General features: G+C 42.7%; 1 protein-coding gene across 5 annotated transcripts in view; it reads right to left on the reverse strand.

Moving 5' to 3' along the window:
- Positions 1–9,320: 9,320 nt before the first annotated feature.
- Positions 9,321–19,081, reverse strand: part of UBTF (upstream binding transcription factor) — a 56,017-nt gene continuing 46,256 nt past the window's right edge. For all 5 annotated transcript variants that reach the window (XM_044447145.1, XM_044447141.1, XM_044447144.1 and 2 more), the window contains one exon: positions 9,321–16,448. In XM_044447145.1, the coding sequence (XP_044303080.1) occupies positions 16,332–16,448 (117 nt within the window). In that variant the 3' untranslated portion in view covers positions 9,321–16,331. The remainder of the gene's footprint in view (positions 16,449–19,081) is intronic.

Consider the following 19,081-nt stretch of genomic DNA (forward strand, 5'->3'; position numbering starts at 1 on the left):
GGAAATTTGCATTGCCATGCATCTCTTCATTTATATTTTTATATAAAATATATTTATATTTTTCTAACAAATAAAGGAGATTATGCTATACAGGAATTGTACTATAAAGGAATTGGCCTGTTTCCTTTCCCAATATTTAGATTAGTCTTGATTTTAAAAGATAGGGGAAATGTATCTGCAGGAAATATGATCACGCTCCTCAAACTTCCTTTCTTGTTCCTAAGGCTACCACTAGAAATTTCTCATAAGGAAATATGTGACTGGCAGAAAATTTTAATATCTTCAAACCTAAAAGAAAGGGAACAAGGATTAGGAAAGATGTTACAGAAAAATTTAAACAGGGTGTACCAGGGTTCCTAATATTTGTAAATATTGTATAAATATTGTAGGTAAATCAAATGATTATAAGCATCCAGTGCCACCCAAATTATCCTTGAACCCAAATGAAATAAAGTACCTCCAGTGAGTGTTCATGAAGTCTTTCCCCCTCCCAAATAAGTGCCTAATTCAGTCTTGAAATGTTCCCTACTTGTGTGGACACAGTAGCATACAAAACTGATGCCTTATATTTCTCCACTACTACCACTCCTGGGCCACTCCTCTTTCTATCAAAGCCAAGATCAAAGGGCCAGTTTCAAAGCTCCAGAAGTTAAGTGCTTATATCTCATAGCTAACTTCCATGTGAATGAGTGGTGATTGACCATACATCAACTGAAAGATGTTATTACGTGCCATCTGATTCATGGCAATGCTATGAATGAAAGCCCTCCAAAATGTCCTATCCAGGACAGCCCTGCTCAGTTCTTGTACATTCCAGGCTGTGACTTCCTTTATGGAGTCAGTCCATCTCATATTTGGTCTTCTGTGGCTGCTTTTGACTGCTAACGTGATTCTGCTAACATGGTTGTCTTCTCCAGGGAGTTTTGCCTTCTCATGATGTGCTCATAATATGACAGTCTCTGTTTTGTCACTGTTGCTTCTAGGGAAAGCCCTGTTTAATTTCATCTGGGACCCACTTGATTGTCTTTCTGTCAGTCCAGGGTATTTGCAAAGGCACCATGTTTTGAAAGCATATTTTTTCTTCCTGTCAGCTTCCTGCATGGTTCAACTTTCACACCCATACATAGTGACTGGTAATACAATAGTGTAGATGAACTTTGCCTTGGTCTCCAGTAAAATGTCCTTACACTTGATGATCCTTCCTATTTCCTTCATGGCTGCCCTTCCAAATTTCTGTCTTCTCCAGATTTCTTGGCTGCAGTCTTCCTTTGAACTGACACCTGAGCTAAGGTATGCAAAATCTTTTACAATTTCATTTCTTTATGGTTGACATTAAAATTGTGTGGTTCTTCTGCAGTTATGACTTTTGTTTTCTTCATGTTCAGCTGTGGTCCTGTCTTTACACTTTCTTCTTTCACTTTTACCAGGAGTTGTTTCAATTCTTTGGTACTTCCTGCCAGCAGTATCATTTCATCTGTGTATCTTAAATTATTGATGTGTCTTCCACTGATTTTATTTATTTACATGTATTTATAGGCTGCCTATAATTGCCGAGGCCTTCCTAGGCGGCTTGCAATTTTCACTCCTTCCTAAAATTCTCATCCATCTTTTCTTATGGTATGTTCTGCATACAGACTGAGCAGAGAAGGGGAGAGAAAACACCCTCCTCTGATGCCTTTGCCTATGGGAAACCATTATGTTTCTCCATATTCTTTCCACGCGGTAGCTTCTAGTCCACGATACAGGTTGTGTATCAGGACAATCAAGTGCTGGGGAACATCCAATTCTTTCAGGAACCTCCATAATTTTTCATGATCCAGTCACATAACAAAGGCTTTGCTGACTGACAGACTGATCTTCTTCTGAAACTCTTTGGGGAGCTCCAATAGCCATATATTTATGATATGATCTCTAGTACCTCTTCCTTTTTGGAATCCAACCTGAATGGCCAGCATTTCTTGCTCCATACAGAGTGACATTCTTTGTTACAGCACCTTGAGCATCATTTTGCTTGCGTGAGAATATATGCAAAGGTCCAATGGCGGCTGCACTCTTTCGCCTTTACTTTGTTTGGAGTTGGAATGCATAGTGAATATTTCCAATTTGTGGACCAATATTCTGTTTTCCATATTTGTTGGCATAATCTTGTTAGGATTTGAACTGATTCATTCTCTGCAGCTTGAAATACTACTGCTGATAATTCTCTCTACTCTGGGTGCTTTGTTCCTTTCAAGTGGTTTTAAAGCAGGTTTCACTTCACTTTTTATATTGCAAGCTTTTCCTCATAGGCTTCTACTCTGAAGGAACCTGCTAACCTTTCACCTCTTCTGTATAATTCGGTATATTCTTTCCACCTTCTCTTTACCTTTTCCTTGTCAGATAGTGCAGCCCCGTTTGTCTTTAAGCATTCCTAATCTAGACTTGATTTTCCCTTTGATTTCCTGGATTTTCTGGAAAAGGTCTCTTGTTTTTCCTCTCTTGCTCTTCTATTTCTCTGCACTGGTCATTGCAATAGTTGTTTTTGTTTCTGCATGAGAGTTGCTGAAAAGCTGCATTCAGGATTTTGGCTCTATTATTGTCACCTTTTGCTTTTTGCCTGTCCTCAGTAACACAGTTTTTTCTGTCATCCACCTAGGCTTTTTCTTTCTTTTTGCTACAGGGATTGTCTTTTGGCATTCTTTCCTATCTCTGGTTTCAGTCCACATTTCTTCTGGCTCATGGTCAAATAAGTTAAATAGTACAAAATTTTAGGTTGAGCATCACTGCCATTGTCTGCAAAATATCCTCCATCATAGCCTTCAACCAGCACTGCTGCCCAGTAGCTGCCCTTCAGAAGTTTCTCTGCCCCCATCAGCATGAAAGATATTCATTCACTTCTGCTGATGTGACTGTTACCCCTATCCTATAGAGGGTGGATGCATCTTAGTCTAGTTTCTCAGGTTTGACCGTTTTACCTTGGGTGGCCCTACTAGGAGACAAGCCTTGTGACTCCTTGCAGCATTGCTTGTAGCTTCTCTGATATTCTCACCCCACCCCCCATTAAGGGGCGCATCTAAGAGGGGGCACCTGAAAGGTGCAATAAGTATCAGAAGATCACTTCCCTCTTTCCCTCTCCAGCAGACTCAAGCGAAATCTTGGAAGCATGGTTGTTTATTAAAACTCAACTAGTTACAGCACTCTTTAAATCAAGCCACTATTCTTTTTCAGATGTGGGAGAAGCATTTGCGTATGGAAAGAGCCGAATTCAACCTGACACTTCCCCTCTTTCCCTTCAGTAAAGCTTCTCACCCCATCCTCAGGGTGGCTCTTGCTGCTTTTGGTCTAGATGGCAGACATGCCAGACACTTAATTGGCCCACTTGCTTCCCCTTTTGTCTCCGAATTGGATCAAGGAACTCCCCTGCATCTCCTCCCACTTCAGATCTGAAAAGATGCCGGGCTGGTCCAAGACGGGCTGTTCCTCACATTGTGCCTGAGAAACTTCACTAGGTAACCACGAAACTGCCAAGTTCTCTGTCCCCTTTTGCCCTCCAGTCTCCATCTCAGGACTGGATAAATCTATCTGAGCAGACTGTAAGGTCTGGGCTCTGTCCCAACACCAGTTGGTTGGCTACACCTACACCAGGCTGCTTGCTTTTTAGCAGACAAATGCATACAAAGTAGGCAACCCAGAGGTTCACGTCTGTTGAGGATATTAATACAGCACAATATAATTCTAAAAAATAATGTCAGATAGGGAATTTTTACTGACAATGCAACAAGCAATCTTGAGAACCTTAACATTATTTGGGAAGAAGAGATTGCAGAGCAATCTCAGAGGAGAAATGGGGGACAGTGTGGAAATGGAAACCATTGCAAACTTTGTATGTCTAAAGTAAGGGAACTGGCAGTGAGATTAAGTTATAGGAGATAGATTAGATCACTCACACATTCCCAAATCGTGGGCACACATTGACTGGAAAGTTGGATAGGGTGTGACTGTGGCAACCTCACCTAATAAGGACATTTAGGGATAATGTCATTAAAGAGATTTCAGCAATTACTGCAAGATTCCCAAAGATCCTATAAGTCTTATTGGGCAATGAAATGCATAATTAAGGATCTGATTTAGTTCCTGTTGGAACTGGGAAGTTTAGTTTTCACAAGCCACTGCAAAAACTGTAATTTCAATTTAAATTTTGTATCAAAACATCTGGCACCCAAGACTGGCTGAGACACTAACATATACTAATTTAGGTTTCTAAATGGATAAAAACAAAACAAAAACATTTGCATTTTACATGATCTGGCACTCATTTCTTTCATGAATGTATCAAGGAAGGCAGGTTGCTTACCTTTAACTGTCATTCTTTGAGTGGTCATCCGTGCATTCATATATTATGGGTGCTGCGCTTGTGCAGTGCCTGTTGACGGGAAGATTTAAGAGCTTTAACTGTTTTTGGTGGGAACTCCGCCCCCCACCGGTCGGAGTGCCTGCCCTTTCCCCAGTCAGCTGAAGACTGTCCATTTGCCCCCAGGCAGAGCTGGCTGTTACTGAACCCTGCTCTGTAAGAAGAAAACATATATAGTATACCTAGTTACCAACACCAAGTGGGGCTGGTGGGGGGGTTGTGTGAATGCATGGATGACCACTCGAAGAATGACAGTTACAGGTAAGCAACCTGCCTTTCTTCATTGTGGTCTCCGTGCATCACACATTATGAGTGATTAACAAGCTTACCACACCCGGAGGCGGACGATGTCATCACTGCAGAACTGTGGAGAGGATGGTGCGGCCAAAGGAGCAGTCCTGTCTGGCCTTGATGTCTAAGCGGTAGTGCTTCATGAATGTGCACAGAGTAGACCATGTGGCTGCTTTGCAGATATCCTGTAGCTGGATGCTGCCACAGAGAACAGAGGAAGCAGCGACAGCTCCTGTGGAATGTCCTTTTGAAATAAGAGGAAAGTCCAGTTTGGAAAGGCGATAGCTGGTTCGGTCGCTCGTGGTCCAGATGAAAATTGCGATTGAATCAGAGCTGCAAAGGTCTCATTTGCAGTCCTGCATTGGGCACCACCGATACCGTGGATGCCATAAGACCAAGCACCTGTTGAATGGAGTGTGCAGAGACAGTCCGTTGGGCAGTGATCCGTTGGATAGAAGGTATCAGTCTTTTCTGTTGGTCTCAAGGAAGACAGACTCATGTGCACAGAGAGTCCAGGCATGCTCTGATGAAACTGATGACCTGAGAAGGGGCGAGGCATGATTTTTCAGTATTTATACAAAGTCCTAATCAATCTAGCAGAGAACTGGTAACATTGATTGAAGACAAAAGGTCATCTCTGGACAAGGAAACAATAAGCCAATCATCCAGGTATGGGTAGATATGGATATCCTGAAGTCATCTGAGATGGGCACAAACCAGAGCCATGCACTTGCTAAAGACTCTCGGCGCGGTAGTGAGCCCGAAGGGGAGCACATTATATTCATAGGTGCTGGTACAGACATTGAATTGAGGGAGGCGCCTGTGAGTAGGATGGATGCTGATATGAAAGTAAGTGTCTTTCAAGTCCAGGGATGCGAACCAATCCTCTTTCCTGAGCAACGGAAGTATATTCTGGAGCATGCTCATTTTTATTTTTTTTTAATATATTTATTGATCCCACCTAAGTCCAGAATGGGGCATAGACTCCCATCTCTCTTCAATACTGTAAAGTACCTGGAGTAGAAACTGTGCAGTCCTTCGAAGCGATTACGTTTACAAATCATTCCCTTATGAAACAGCTTGGTGACTTCATCCAGGAGGGCTGGAGAGGCTGCTGTATATTGGATTGGACCTGAAGGCAGCACAGTTTCGAACTTGATTTTATATCCATGCACTATGATGGTAAGCACCCACCTATTAGATGTGATGGACTCCCAGATGGGGAGTCGGCTTTGTAGCCGGTCCCCAAAAGGGAGAGGGGAAGATGGGTTAAGGGACGGAGGAAATGTTCATGCATCCCATCATTGTTGGCACTTGTCTGCATCCGCTTGGTGCCTAGGTTGCTGGTAACAAGGAACATTTTGGCTTCGGCTTCTCTGTTGTCTCTGGCCAAACTGTTGACATCCTCTGGGGTATGGTTGGTGATAAGGCTGGTACCAATACTGGGATCTGCTCCATGGCCCTTTGCGTCTTGGCTGAGATGGGTATTCAATCCATCAAGCTTTTTGGATGTGTTCGAGTTTGTCATCTGTCTTTGTGTTGAACAAGCCGGAGCTGTCAAATGGCATGTTCTCTACTCTTTGTTTGGTTTCTTGCGGCAGGTTACCCATTCTCAGCCAGGCATGACAGTGAAGGGCAACAGTGCTGATGAGAGCCCTAGAGTCACAATCGACATGATGTCTCGCTGTGTTCAGTTGTTTCGAAAGCTGCATTGACTCCTTGATGAATAAGCAGGCCAGCTCCCTTTATGGTCCGGGAGGAATGCAGCGAGGGACTCGATCTTGTCATAGAAAATATTGATAATGGACCATTGTGGCCTCGTAGTTGGAGATCTGAAGACTGAGTCCCATCATGGTGTAGCTCTGGTGAGACATCATGTCAATCTTACCACCCTCCTTATCACCGGAGTAGAATGTTCTTTAGTTTGCCCTGTGAAGACTCAATGATGATCAAGGTCGGCTGTAGATTTTTCAGCAGGAATGGGATGTCATGTTCTCAAACCTTGTACATCACCTCTAGACGTCTGGAGGTGGGATGTGGGTGGTTCAGGAGCTGCCAAGTGTTGGTCATTGCCTGCCAAAGGGTGGTGATGAATGGCGAGGCAATGGGTGATGAATCCTCTTTACGAACGTTGTAAATATTGTCCTGGTTAGTGTCTATGTGCTGTTGGATGTCAGTCTCCAATGTTTTGGTCATCCACGTGAGTAGTTCAGAGAAACGACCTTGGGAGTTGCCCGGAGACACAGAACCTTGGGTGGAGACAACAGCGTCTGGAGAGTTAAGAGATTTGTTGAGAGTCCTCCAAATCCGAGTAGGATTCATACAGTGGACTGGATGAGGACCTGCTGGGAAACATTGGTGGACAGGTGAGCGCCACAGCAGATATTGATGGAGTGTCCCTTGATACTGAGGGGTGGAATGTGGATGCACTGGTGGTGGTGGATAATATTTGTATGAGGGGTAGTAATTCCACGGATAAGGTCGCTCCATGTGCTAGGAGTCGAATTCTCAGTAGGGTAATGGAACCCAGTAACACAATGGTTGCGGTGTGAAGTGTTGGGGTGGTAAGAGGGATGACGGATGTTGAGGTGGCCTTGGAGAGCCCTCTGGAGATGACTGTCCAGCAGGCGTAGGAGTTGGCAATCTCGCAGGTGGACGATCTGGTCCAACTGGGGAGGAGATTCATGGATCTGTCAGAAATTGAAGCTTGTGCCAAGGGATCGGAGTGGTTGGGACTGGAGTGTACCAAGGTGGCAATCCGTGGAGGTGATAGTGCAGGTGTCACCTGCATAACTGACTGGCAGCTTGGTGGTTCAGTCAGTACTGAGATAGGCACGGCACTCAGTTCAAAGCAGGGCACCTTGTTGTGCTTCTTGTGCCAATGCTTAGATTTCTCAGGTTTGTCCTTTTAAGGACATGTTGGTTTCGAGGGTTCCTCGGACCCGACATGTTTCATCTTCTCCTTATGTTTGCGAGGAGGAGAATGGGAGGAATGTTTTCCATCCGTGCCAGCAGAATCCCCTTTGGATGGGTGAGGTGGGATGTTTTTCGACAGTCCCAGAGCTGTGAAAGAGCCGGTCTCAGCCGAGATCTGCTTCATGGTGACCAGAGCTTGGTCCCATAGCATTTTACACAGCCAGTTCTTGTGGTTTTTGCGAGTCTGCCTCATAAACGATTGGCAGTGGTTGCACTTATCAGTCCTGTGCCTGTCTCCAAGGCAGAGAAGACACAGAGCGTGAGGGTCAGTGGGAGACGTTTTGGCTCAGCACTGCATGCACTTACAGAAGGCCACCTGCTGTGTCATCAAGAAGAAAAAAAAGAGGAGATACAGCGAATGGAGATAGATTGTGAGAAGCAAGGATGATAGAAGGGGTTTAAAAAATATTTATTTGGAAGGGGAGGGGGAGGGAAAAAATAAGGAATAAAGGAGGGGTTCTGTAAGGGCAAACAATAGATTGGAATTTAGATAGAGGAGGTAGAAAGCAGAAGAAAAAAGGGTTTAAGATGTATAGAATTAACAACTGTAAAAAGACAAGGAGACAAGCGAAGAAAAGGCCTGAGGCACAGAGAACAGTGGTCACAAGCAGACTGGGGAAAGGGCAGGCACCCCAACCATTTATACTATGGGGTGGTGGGGGAGGCACGGAGTTCTCACCAAAAACCATTAAAGCTCTTAAATCATCCCAGCAACAGGCACAGCACCCATAATGTGTGATGCATGGAGACCACGACGAACAGCTGTATACCACCTGTCATCCATACTACTACAAGCACTGCTGCGATTTAGCTGTCTCAATGGTTTTATTACTGAACTCTATAGGAGAAAAATTAGAATAAGCCACTTTCTATTCTCTTGCACTTAGTTATTTGCGATCAACTGTTTAAAAGTTAAATAAAAAACAAAACAGGAAACCCACATTTTGCTTCAAGGTGTTTGGGCAACACACGTTTTCCTTTCATGCAAAATTGTACTCCTGAAACATCAGGAAATTTTAACTTCTTTTGTAGCTGCCAAAATTTAGCAGCCATTCGGGGAAGTCAGGAGTTGCAAAGCAGGCTCTTTTGTGTAAAACTTAAACTTCATGGCCATTTTTCTCTGGAGTCCCTGTGACAGGCATGAAGAACCTGCAGCCCGAACTTGGCCTCCCAAGCCAGCCCATCCTTCCTGTTCAATGATAGTAAATACTAGTGGTGGCAGAATTTGCTTCTGCAGACTTGTAGTGTAATCTCAGGCACGTTTACAAAGTACGTTACACAGAACTTACACTTAAATGTAACATTGCAGTCTAGGTTCAAATCTCGCAGACACACACACCCTACATGTCACAGTCTCTCAGCCCAACCTACTTCAGTGAGTTGTTGCAAAGGCCGGTCAAGCACTTAGGCCATCTTGGGCTGCTTAGAAGACAACAAATGCAAGTGTTTAATAGGCTTTTGGGTTATCCGGGAAGCTGATCCATTTTGGTAAAGGACAGCTCTGCAGCTCTATTGGTCCACAGAGCCCAAAATTACTGTCAAAAGTAGGTTATTTTTAGTAACTCTATTCACAAGAAGTCAGAGCAAGGTAAGAAAACAGCCTGAACATACTCTTTCTCCTGCAACTTTTAATTGTTTGAAGTAACGACACGAGAACAGCAGCTTTGTTTTTGCACTTTATTATACAAAAGAAAAAGGGGGTGAGGGGAAGATCCACAGTTTTAAGTCTATTCAGACTTGAGACAGAAGCCCTAGCTTAGTTGCAAATAGGAAAGACATCTAAGGAAACCAAGGGATCCTTAGCTTTTCATGTCCCATTTAGCAATAGAAACTGAAAATCGGGTACATGTTTAATTTTTTTGGCATTTTAAAGTTTTTTAATCTACAAAAACACTTTAAATATTAGAAAAAATGTTTCCTGTTTCACAAGAACTTCTATCTGGAATATCACATTTTGTCAACAGTGCAAAAATGCACTTAGTTCCATCTTCTTACAGTACAAACTGTTCTCTCCCCCCCTTAACACTTTTCTTTTAAAAAAGACATCAGTACTGTAAGAATTTTAAAGAGCAAGATTTTTCTTATTTTATTTTTACTTAAAAAACACACCTACTAAAATACAACAGCTGGTACATTCAGCAAAAAATCAAACCAGGTGTCTCATTTTGGGGTGAGAAGGGAGATCAACTGAGGGACCAGAGATGGGTCATTAGATGTATACGGGGCAAGATACCAGAGTTCATACATGGCAATGAAAGTTAATGGCATACGGGGGAGATCCAGATAGATGTTGTTATGGCTAAGGTGTTCATCAGATTTCAAACAGGTATGATCCATTAGGTCAAGGGTAGGGAATTTGCAGCCCTCCAGAAGTTTTGCCCTGCAGCTCCTATCAGACTTAGCCAGGTTAGCCAATGAGGGCCAACTGGGGTGCTAGGCCAAAACACCTGCGTGACCACATGTTACCTTTTCCTGCATAGAGAAACTGAAGGCAGTGTATACATTACCCTATGGCTAGACATTGTTTTAGGGAATAAATCTATGCAGAGGCTGTACAGCAAAAACTGCTGTATGCCTTACCCAGTTGGTTTACATAATCCTCTTCTTGTAACCGTGCCAGTGTTTTTTGCAAACCCTTTCTACATGACGCTGTGTTGGCTGGATCAGAGAGATGGACTCCATCATTCCATGTTTGACCATCAGCGTCTAGAAACCTGGGAATTCTATGAGAACAGAATATGCCATTCCTTGAAGTACCCACATGTCATGGTGTCATTCCACATCTGGACAAAGTTCTGACAGTTATCTTAAGAGGCAACAAGGCTTTTTCTCCAACAGATACAAGATTGGAAATACTACAAAATTATATAAAAAGAAATCCCAACAGTATAGAATTTCACACCCACCTACTCTGAAGAGCTCCTCCCCAGATGACACATTATTCCAGGCATATGAATTTTGCTAGAAAACAAGTCTATGCAAGACAAATTAATGTAACAGATACTTACCAAAGGATTCTCTGAGCTGGATGATAACATTCAATTCTGAATGTATGGCAATGGCAGAGAGGACTCCACGGGTTTGAGGATCCATTGAAGTATGCCCCTCACATGGTTTCATAGGGCCCACACACTGTACAAAAGCATTTGATAGCTTCCATGCTATTCATGTAATGAGTAAAGCAGGGCTAGGGAGAAGGCAATGTGGAGTTTGCTGAAAGTCGCACGCATCAGCAGAAGCACATTTCTTCAAAGATGTGGGAAGAGAATCGGTTTTCCCCGAGTGATGTGAGGTGATGGCAACTTTCAGTTTCCGAAGGAGCTGCCTCTATCACAGAAAACCCAGTCTTTAAAGATCAAAGAATGTAGGGCTCTCTGCAGTCTTGTTTAAAGGGTGTGCAACCTACGAGTACACGGACACGAATGCTGTCTGACAAGGGGTCAGCAGGTAGGTGAAGGATTCTTTAAAAGAAAACCTGGGCCATGTAGAATCCTACACAAAAAAGGTGCTTTTTGGGTAGCTTGTCTACATCAGTCCAATTTCAATCAAAAGCTGCAAGCAAGAATTTAATGAACAACCCAGCTTTGGGAAACTATGTTAATCATACCTACTTAGGTAATTACTTTCTATTTTACCTATTTTCTAGGTTTGCTACTGATTTTACTATTTAGCCCACTCATAAATGATTGTTTAGCATGCATAAATCATCTGTATTTACCTGTAATTGTTTCATTATTCTTGTTGAATGACATGCCTATTAATTTACTGTTTCTAATTTAATGCACAATATTTTGCAAGATTTTTCATTGGAAACTTTGTGTATTAATTAAGTTCACCAGAACTAACCACCTTTGAAATATTATGCAAGTGCACCTAAGTATCCATTTTCATATATACTATATGCTAAATCCAATTGTCCTTAAACTAAATGTCTTTTCCCATAAGTTTTCAAATGCTTTCAAGTTTCCAAGTAAGTTCTGAGCTATTTAATAAATTCTTGCTTGCATGCATTATTGACATTTTATGAACTGCTTAGCTGAAAAGGCCAAAAAGCAATGGATGCCTTGTCTAAAGTACATATATGCACACACATACACAGAGGCCCTCCAGAGCAACCTAAAGCAATCCAAAACAAAAGTTGTCCAGAGAACAGGTACTTACAGATAAGCTAACTCCCAAACTGCCCATTACATCCCCATACATACATTTTTCCACATGTGATGTTGGGGTCCTCTTCACCAACAAAACCATTAAGTTTTTCTAATGCCAACGATTTTCATTCCTATTAACAGACAGTGGGAAAGCAATCCCCACCTTCACTTCTCAATACATGTCATCAGAGCAAAACTGATCAAGGCTGCCATTCCCACTGGACAAAGTACTTCTTACATTAACACATGGAATTGGTCCCGTCTGAAAAAGGCCAGTGCCACCTGTCGATCCAATTGTTGGGAAAACACTGACTTCTGATTTATTAAGCAAAACATTTAGGGATGGGCCTGAAAGTAGAGCTTACATAATTCTCATGCTCTCTGCACAACAGCCTAAGGTCAACCACTCTATAGGCTTTCAATCGAGTAACTGGATTTGCCCGATTGGCTCCAGCTCAATGAGTACAGCATCAAGACAACAGATCTCTGGCTTGGCCAAGAGAGGCAGGATTGAGCGATTTGATGCACAAGTGAACCTTGCAGTCTGGATCCAAAGTCTACTAAGGTAGTCACCAAAAACCACTTAGGTTTCAAGGCTCTGGATTTCACAGGTTCCAGAATCCTTCTAGGACTTTGGTATACATTTCCCTGAAATCAGGTTATATGGATTCAGCTAGTTTGCTTTTTTTAAATCCAGGTGAAACTAGAAAGCCACAAAGCTTTAACACTGTAGTCTTTTTTGACATAATGTGACTACTTGGGTGGAGTAGGATTGGAGGAGAGCTCCAACTGAAGCATTTTGTTAAACGCAGGGGACTTCCATATTTATTGAAGCTGTTGATTTGATGTTCTACCAATTTTGTATACATTAGCTTTCCTGGAGGTTTAGCACACTTCTAAAGGGCAATTATGCAGTCAAGATGCTCAAGAGGAATAAAGAAATGTTGGCACAGCAAGAAGCTGCAAAAGACAAACAGGACTGATAGTGAAGAGAACACTAACAGGAGAATATTGCAGTATTTATAAAATGTATTTTATCCCTTAAAGTCTAGAAAGCTAGAAAATGTCTTGAATGTGAGCAATGATGAAAATTTTTGAGTTCATGTCCTTCGTAACTCTTTAGATTGCAAGCCAAAGTAGAATTTCCAAAATAATCTATGCAAATATATCTACATAATTTATGTTGGTAACAGAAATCCTATATGATACAAACTGTTCCCAGCTTTCTACTCTTACTGACAGATCCCTTAGGTATAGCCATTTTTACTCTCAAAAGCAGATGCCTTGCAAAATTGGAAAAGTAATGGAGCACAGAAGGAAATCATTTTTAAAAGTCAGAATTGCTTATTTGCATTATTGAAATTGCACTTTCCCATCACTTGATTTTCCTTCAGTTTCAGTCAAAGTTCCTAGCTGGAGATGCTGACAGGACCAAGTGCATCCTATGCTAAATGAAGTTTTGCTCCAGGAAAAGTAGAGCAGCTTTACATGAAGGAAGGTTGAGTCTTGAGGACAAGTCCTGCCTTCAACCACTGGAGATTTTGCTCAGCCCCCACTTCCTACTCCTTGTTCATTTTCTTGTCTTCACAACCTTGAGGGCCAGAAACAGGTTTTACGGTTCCACACTGCTGCTCAGCTTCAGGACACCACACTGCCCCAGTACCAGGATTACGGCTCGTGTGGCCAGAGGGTGCTGAAGGAACAGATGTGGGATAGTCCCTCTTGGGGCTGTGTCTGTGTCCATCTTCCAGTGTAATCTCCTGAGCTCTTCCCAGCTTTCTCTGCTTACCCAAGTTCCTCATCTGTCTGTCCGTCCCACAGGCCTTAAGGCTTGTTCATGGGGCCTTTACCATCTGCGGAATACTTTGCTCCTGTCATCTAGCAACCAGAGCCCAATTGCACACCTGATATTCGGCACGAAGGCTGACACATGTGAGGCTGTGGCTTTCAAGGAGTTATGCCCTGACATGTATTTTAAAAAATTAAAGTTTCCCTTGAGTCTGCAAGAGCATTCAGAGAAAGCAGCAGCAAAGAAAATAAATGCACCATACTGCCATGTGCTTTCCACATTAGCCCAGGTGAAGTACAAGCTGTATTACTTCCACCTTGCCCACTCCTAAAGGAGAAGAGGGAAGGACCAAGGGGTCAAAAACGAGTAAGAAAGGTGGGGCAGGCCAGCTCGCAGGTGACTGGAAACCAGATCTGGTCAACAAGTCACTGGCTGCTGAGCATGACCTTACAATACTGGGAATGCTAACTGCAGCAACAAATCTTCCAATGAATGCAAATACAAAAGCCAGTCAGATATACACTGTTATACAAACAATTAAGTAACCATTTTGCACAGAAATTATTTAAAGAAAAACGAGAAAGGAAAAAGGAGTAAGAAGTTAAAGCAGTGGTGAGCAGAAAAAAAATATCAGCAATATGTATCTGTTCCATTAAGATACAGATAGATGGAGATACTAGTCCCTGTTTATGGAGTGTTTTACCAGTGCCATTTTTATCTGTAATAACTTGGTTCAAATATACCTTAGCAGGATAACAAACCCTGGGATTGTGTTCTCCCAAACTCCTTTCCCTTCTACTGATGCAGCTGCAAGAAAACTGACGTTTTCACTTCCATTTAACCATGATTATATTTGAACTGGAAACTGTGGCATGCCTTAAATATGGTTTAGGGAAACAAACCAAGATTCTAAACTGTGAATTATGATCCTAGCTTTTTTTTCCTGGATCCCACTTTATCTGTATTCAGTTATAACAAGCTGGTTAAAAATGGAAGCACGTGCTTCCAATCTTCTCCTCACAGTCTGAGGATTGTTCATGCAGCGCCAAATCGGCCACCCTCAACCTAGTGCCCCAGATGTGTTGAACTACAATGGCCATCAACTCCAGCCATACAAGGGGCAAGATCATTGTTCTAAGGCTTGTTTTTCAGGCCAGAGTGAAATGTTACAGAAGAGCTCTCTCTGCCACTGAAAACAGCAGCTCCACATTTGGCCCTCCTCTTTTCCAGCAGTATCCTATCATAAACATGGACATGAGATTGCACTGCAAACTGCCCTTTCCTGCTCTGAATCATTGTTTGCTCCTTCCAGTTGCGAAATGTGCAGTGTAGTGGCATTTTGTATGACTAGACATTACAAGGGGAGAAAGGCGAAGATACAGAGACCGCTGCCTTTGATGGCAGCCTTGACAGTGAATCCTCTCTGGAATCTGCCCTTTCTTGGCAGCAAACTTTTACCTAAAGCTGAATGAACAAGCACCAATGAACAAGTACCACCTAAGGCATGGTGGAAAGAAACTATCTGTGTGCCTCCAAAATGCACGTCCCATTTGCCCACCCCGAGGTTGTGGATTACTGAATTCTGCATAAGGGTTAAGAGACATATGAAGTACTTGATGTAAAAGATAAGAGAGCTTGTTTTTTAAAAAGATGGTTGTCTTACTTGGTTTATAAAATCTTTAAAAAAAATGCTAATGACACAGATGATCCCCCGCAACCAACCACCCCTTCCAAAGACAGTCAACAAAATGCCCCATTTTGGTACAATTATTGGTCACTTCATTGTAAAAAAAAATATATATATTAACAACAACAACAACCCAAAGGGGTCTGGCCACTACTGTCTTTGCCCAAATGCTGGTCAGAAAAATGACAGAAAAAGTCCACCTCCTGCAAAATAAAGTCAGTCACCTTGAAATCCTCTCCTCCCCCAACAGCATGCCAGTCACTCTCCCTTTGCAAAGAAAAATCCTGGTCTTCAGTTCCTCTTCTATCCCCTGACACACTCACATGAAATATTCCCACCCACCCCCATTTCCCTCAGCAGGAAATGCTGGATATCCAGTTCGTCACAGGAAATAGCTAAGTGCAGCTGCAGCCATTTTGTTCTCTCTCACTCTTTTGTCAAGGTGTGAAATTTCAACACTGTACAAGATTGTCCGCTTTGAGGAGAGGTGGGTGTCACTGGCAAAGTCCAGAACCTTCGATGGCTCATGCTTTCGGGAACCCATCTCTCCTGGGCTGTTTGCCTGGTGGCGGGGGAAGGGGCGGGCGGGAAGTATCTCACTGCCATGTTGTTTTTTTAAAAAAGAATTTGTACAAAGTCCCAAGCTGGTGGCTAGAATGGGGGGGTGGGTAAATATGAAGGGAAAAATAAAAGGGGTCTAGATTTTAAATGACCCCTGCTCAGAAAAGGGGAAAACCTCAAAGAGAATTTGAAGGGGAGGGGAGGAGAGAGTTGCACAGAATAAAATTCTCTCCCTACATCACAAAAAATAAAATAAAATAAAAAAACAGCTTCTGCTGGTTGTCAGCCATTTTCTACCCCACTCCCCTCACACAGTTAAATACAATGTGAGGCCTGTGAGGAGAGGAAGATAATTAAACCACAGTGATTTTTCCCCTCCCCTTTTCTCCCCATCCTAGCTCTCCAGCTGTGGATGTTACTATTATCCGGAAAAAGAAAAACCGAATAAAAGTACAGCAAGAAAGGCGGCCAGAGGAAGAGGATGGTTCAATTGGAGTCCGAATCTGAAGAGTCTCCTGAGGAGGATGAGGAACTGCTACTGCCTTCTGATTCATTGTCATCATCATCGTCGTCGTCATCTTCTTCATCGTCCTCTTCTTCATTCTGAGAAGAACATAGCAAGAAGTCAAGTCTGGTGCATGTGATGCATGGAGAAAAGGCTGATGATTCTAAGATCTTGGGGCATGCTGTGACTTTTGGAGTCCAGAAGTGGGCTGTAGACTTAGCATTCAGCTTGCTAAGAATCTCAGCATTTGTTTACACTGACTGAAGAAAGATTCTAGCTCTTATCGCCAAAAGATTATTCTTGAGAATGTGTTAAGTGCACCTTAAACATAGAAGCCAAAGAGTACAATTTCCAGTGGCAAGATCTTTAGTGCCTGTATACCTGCTCCTCTATATGACCAACAAAAGGCCAGCATCATGCAATAGGAAAAATAGATTTATTCAATTTCCATCTCTGCTGCATGGGATAGAAACTCATGTAGGTTGTGAAGACCCATGAACGCTCCAGGTATATTGTCTCCCGGCAGGACAGATTAGGAATGTGACTGAGGGTTGCCACTGCCCAAAGAGTCCACCCACATGTTTCACTTCCTTCCCATGCACATAGAAACAAATGATATCACCAAGCAGAGCTTTCAAGAAATCACACCAGACTTTGAAGTTGTGAGAAGTAAACTCAAGAACTTTGGGACTTGCATAATTTTTTCATCCATTCTTCCAGTATTTGGAAGAGGAATAGAAAGATAAAATACCATTTAGTGAATGCCTGGCTATGAAGGTGGTGTTGACGCAAGAGATTTGGATTCTGGGACCATGGGCTACACTTCCTGGAAAATGGACTACAGGCAAGAAATGGATTGCCTTTCATAAGGAATAGGAAGAATGTGGTTGACCACAGCATGAAGGAATTCGCAAGGAAGGTTCTCAACTGAAAACTACAGGGTAGGGAGAGGTATACCTGGGCATAACAATGGACAAAGGGTTATGCACCACAATGGAGAGAATGCCTCTACTATCACCCAATAATATTCTTCCAAAATATGTAGGAAGAAAATTAAACTATAAAGCACATGGTCTTTGATGCCTATGTAACTAATACCTGGAAACGAAGACCATGAACTTGAACTCTTAATACAGGAACGTAGTGCAATTCTGTACTCCTGGACCTCTCGGCAGCTTTCAGTATCATCAACCATTGTATCCTTCTGGATAGGCTGGCAGGGCTGGGAGTTGGAGGTACCGCTTTATAAAGGTTCCTCTCCTACCTGAGTGGCTGATTCCAGAAGGTGGTGCTGGAGTATGACTGGTCTGTGCCATGGCACTTACGCCATGGAGTACTACGAGACTGTATTTTATCCCCCATACTCTTTAACCACTTTAACTACATGAAGCCACTAGGAGAGGTCTCCTTCTGTATGTGCATCCCCAAACCCTGAGATCATCACTGGAGGTTCATCACAGAGAGCCCACTTCAAAGAAAGCAAGGAGGGTGGCTACCAGGAGAAGGGCCTTCTTGGTTGTGGCACTCCACCCGTGGCATCAGATCCCCAAAGAGGTGTGCCTAGTACCCACTCTTTGTTCATGCCAGCACCAGATAAAACCCTCCCCCCTAATATTTTAATATTTCATTTTTACTGTATGAAATTGATCTACCTCCAGATCAATTTAGCTGTGGTTGTGGTGGGTGAATCATTGTTTTATTGAATTATTGTATGTTATACTAACAATATTAATGTGATTTTATAATGATTGTTTTATATTAGTATTTCTGTGAGCTGTTCAGGGAGTCTTTTGGCTAATGGGCAGTGTAGAAATATAACAAACGAACGAACGAACAAGATGAGGCTGCAAAATGCTATTTTGAGCTGCAGTAACAGAGGTACCACTTCCAAATCACATGGAGCACTAGTGGCCTAACTCTATTCAGCACTGGTTAAGCCTTATCTTCAGTTCTGAGCCCTGTTCTGGGCAACTCAGTTTAAGAAAGATGGAAAAGTTTGAGAGGAGGGCAATGAAAATGGTCAGTGGACTGGAAACAAAGCCCTGTGAGTAATGGCTCAAGGAATTGGGCATATTTAGCCTTAAGGAGACTGATATGTCAGCACTCTTTCAGTATTTGAAAAGCTGTCACACAGAGAAGGGCCAGGTTCTCTTCTCAATCATTCATTCAAGAGTTCAGGACACAAAATAATAGGCTCAAGTTATAGGTTCCTGATGTCTAGCCAGATTCTGGCTAGACATCAGGAAAAACTTCCTGTCTACTAGAGCAGTACGACAATGGAACCAATGACCTGGGAAGGTTGTGGGCTCTTCCACACTGGAGGCGTTCAAGATGCAGTTGAATAGCCATCAGTCAAAGATGCTTTAACTTGGGAGTCCTGTGTGGTACAGGGGCATGGAACCAATGGCCTCACTGGTGCCTTCCAACTCTACTATTCTATGATTCTATTCAGTTTCTACATACAGTTGAATCCAGCTGTTCTTGTTCCAGAAATCAGACCACAGTGAAACAGTATTTCTTTTTATAATACAGTACACACAGTACAATAGTGGCTCCCTAGACCAGGCCTAAACTGGTCAGTCTAGATGTTATGGGCCTCAGTCTGCCCTACCTGCCTCCCACAGCAGCAGGCTATGGCTGGTTAGTACTGCAGAAAAGCTTTCTATCTATTCTCAAAGGCACTCTTCTTTACTACTATCTCTCGCACTCTGATAGCAAAATTAGATTCTTC

The sequence above is a fragment of the Varanus komodoensis genome, unplaced genomic scaffold (genome assembly GCF_004798865.1).
Source record: "Varanus komodoensis strain SLA01 unplaced genomic scaffold, ASM479886v1 scaffold50, whole genome shotgun sequence".
NCBI classification, from domain to species: Eukaryota; Metazoa; Chordata; class Lepidosauria; order Squamata; family Varanidae; genus Varanus; species Varanus komodoensis.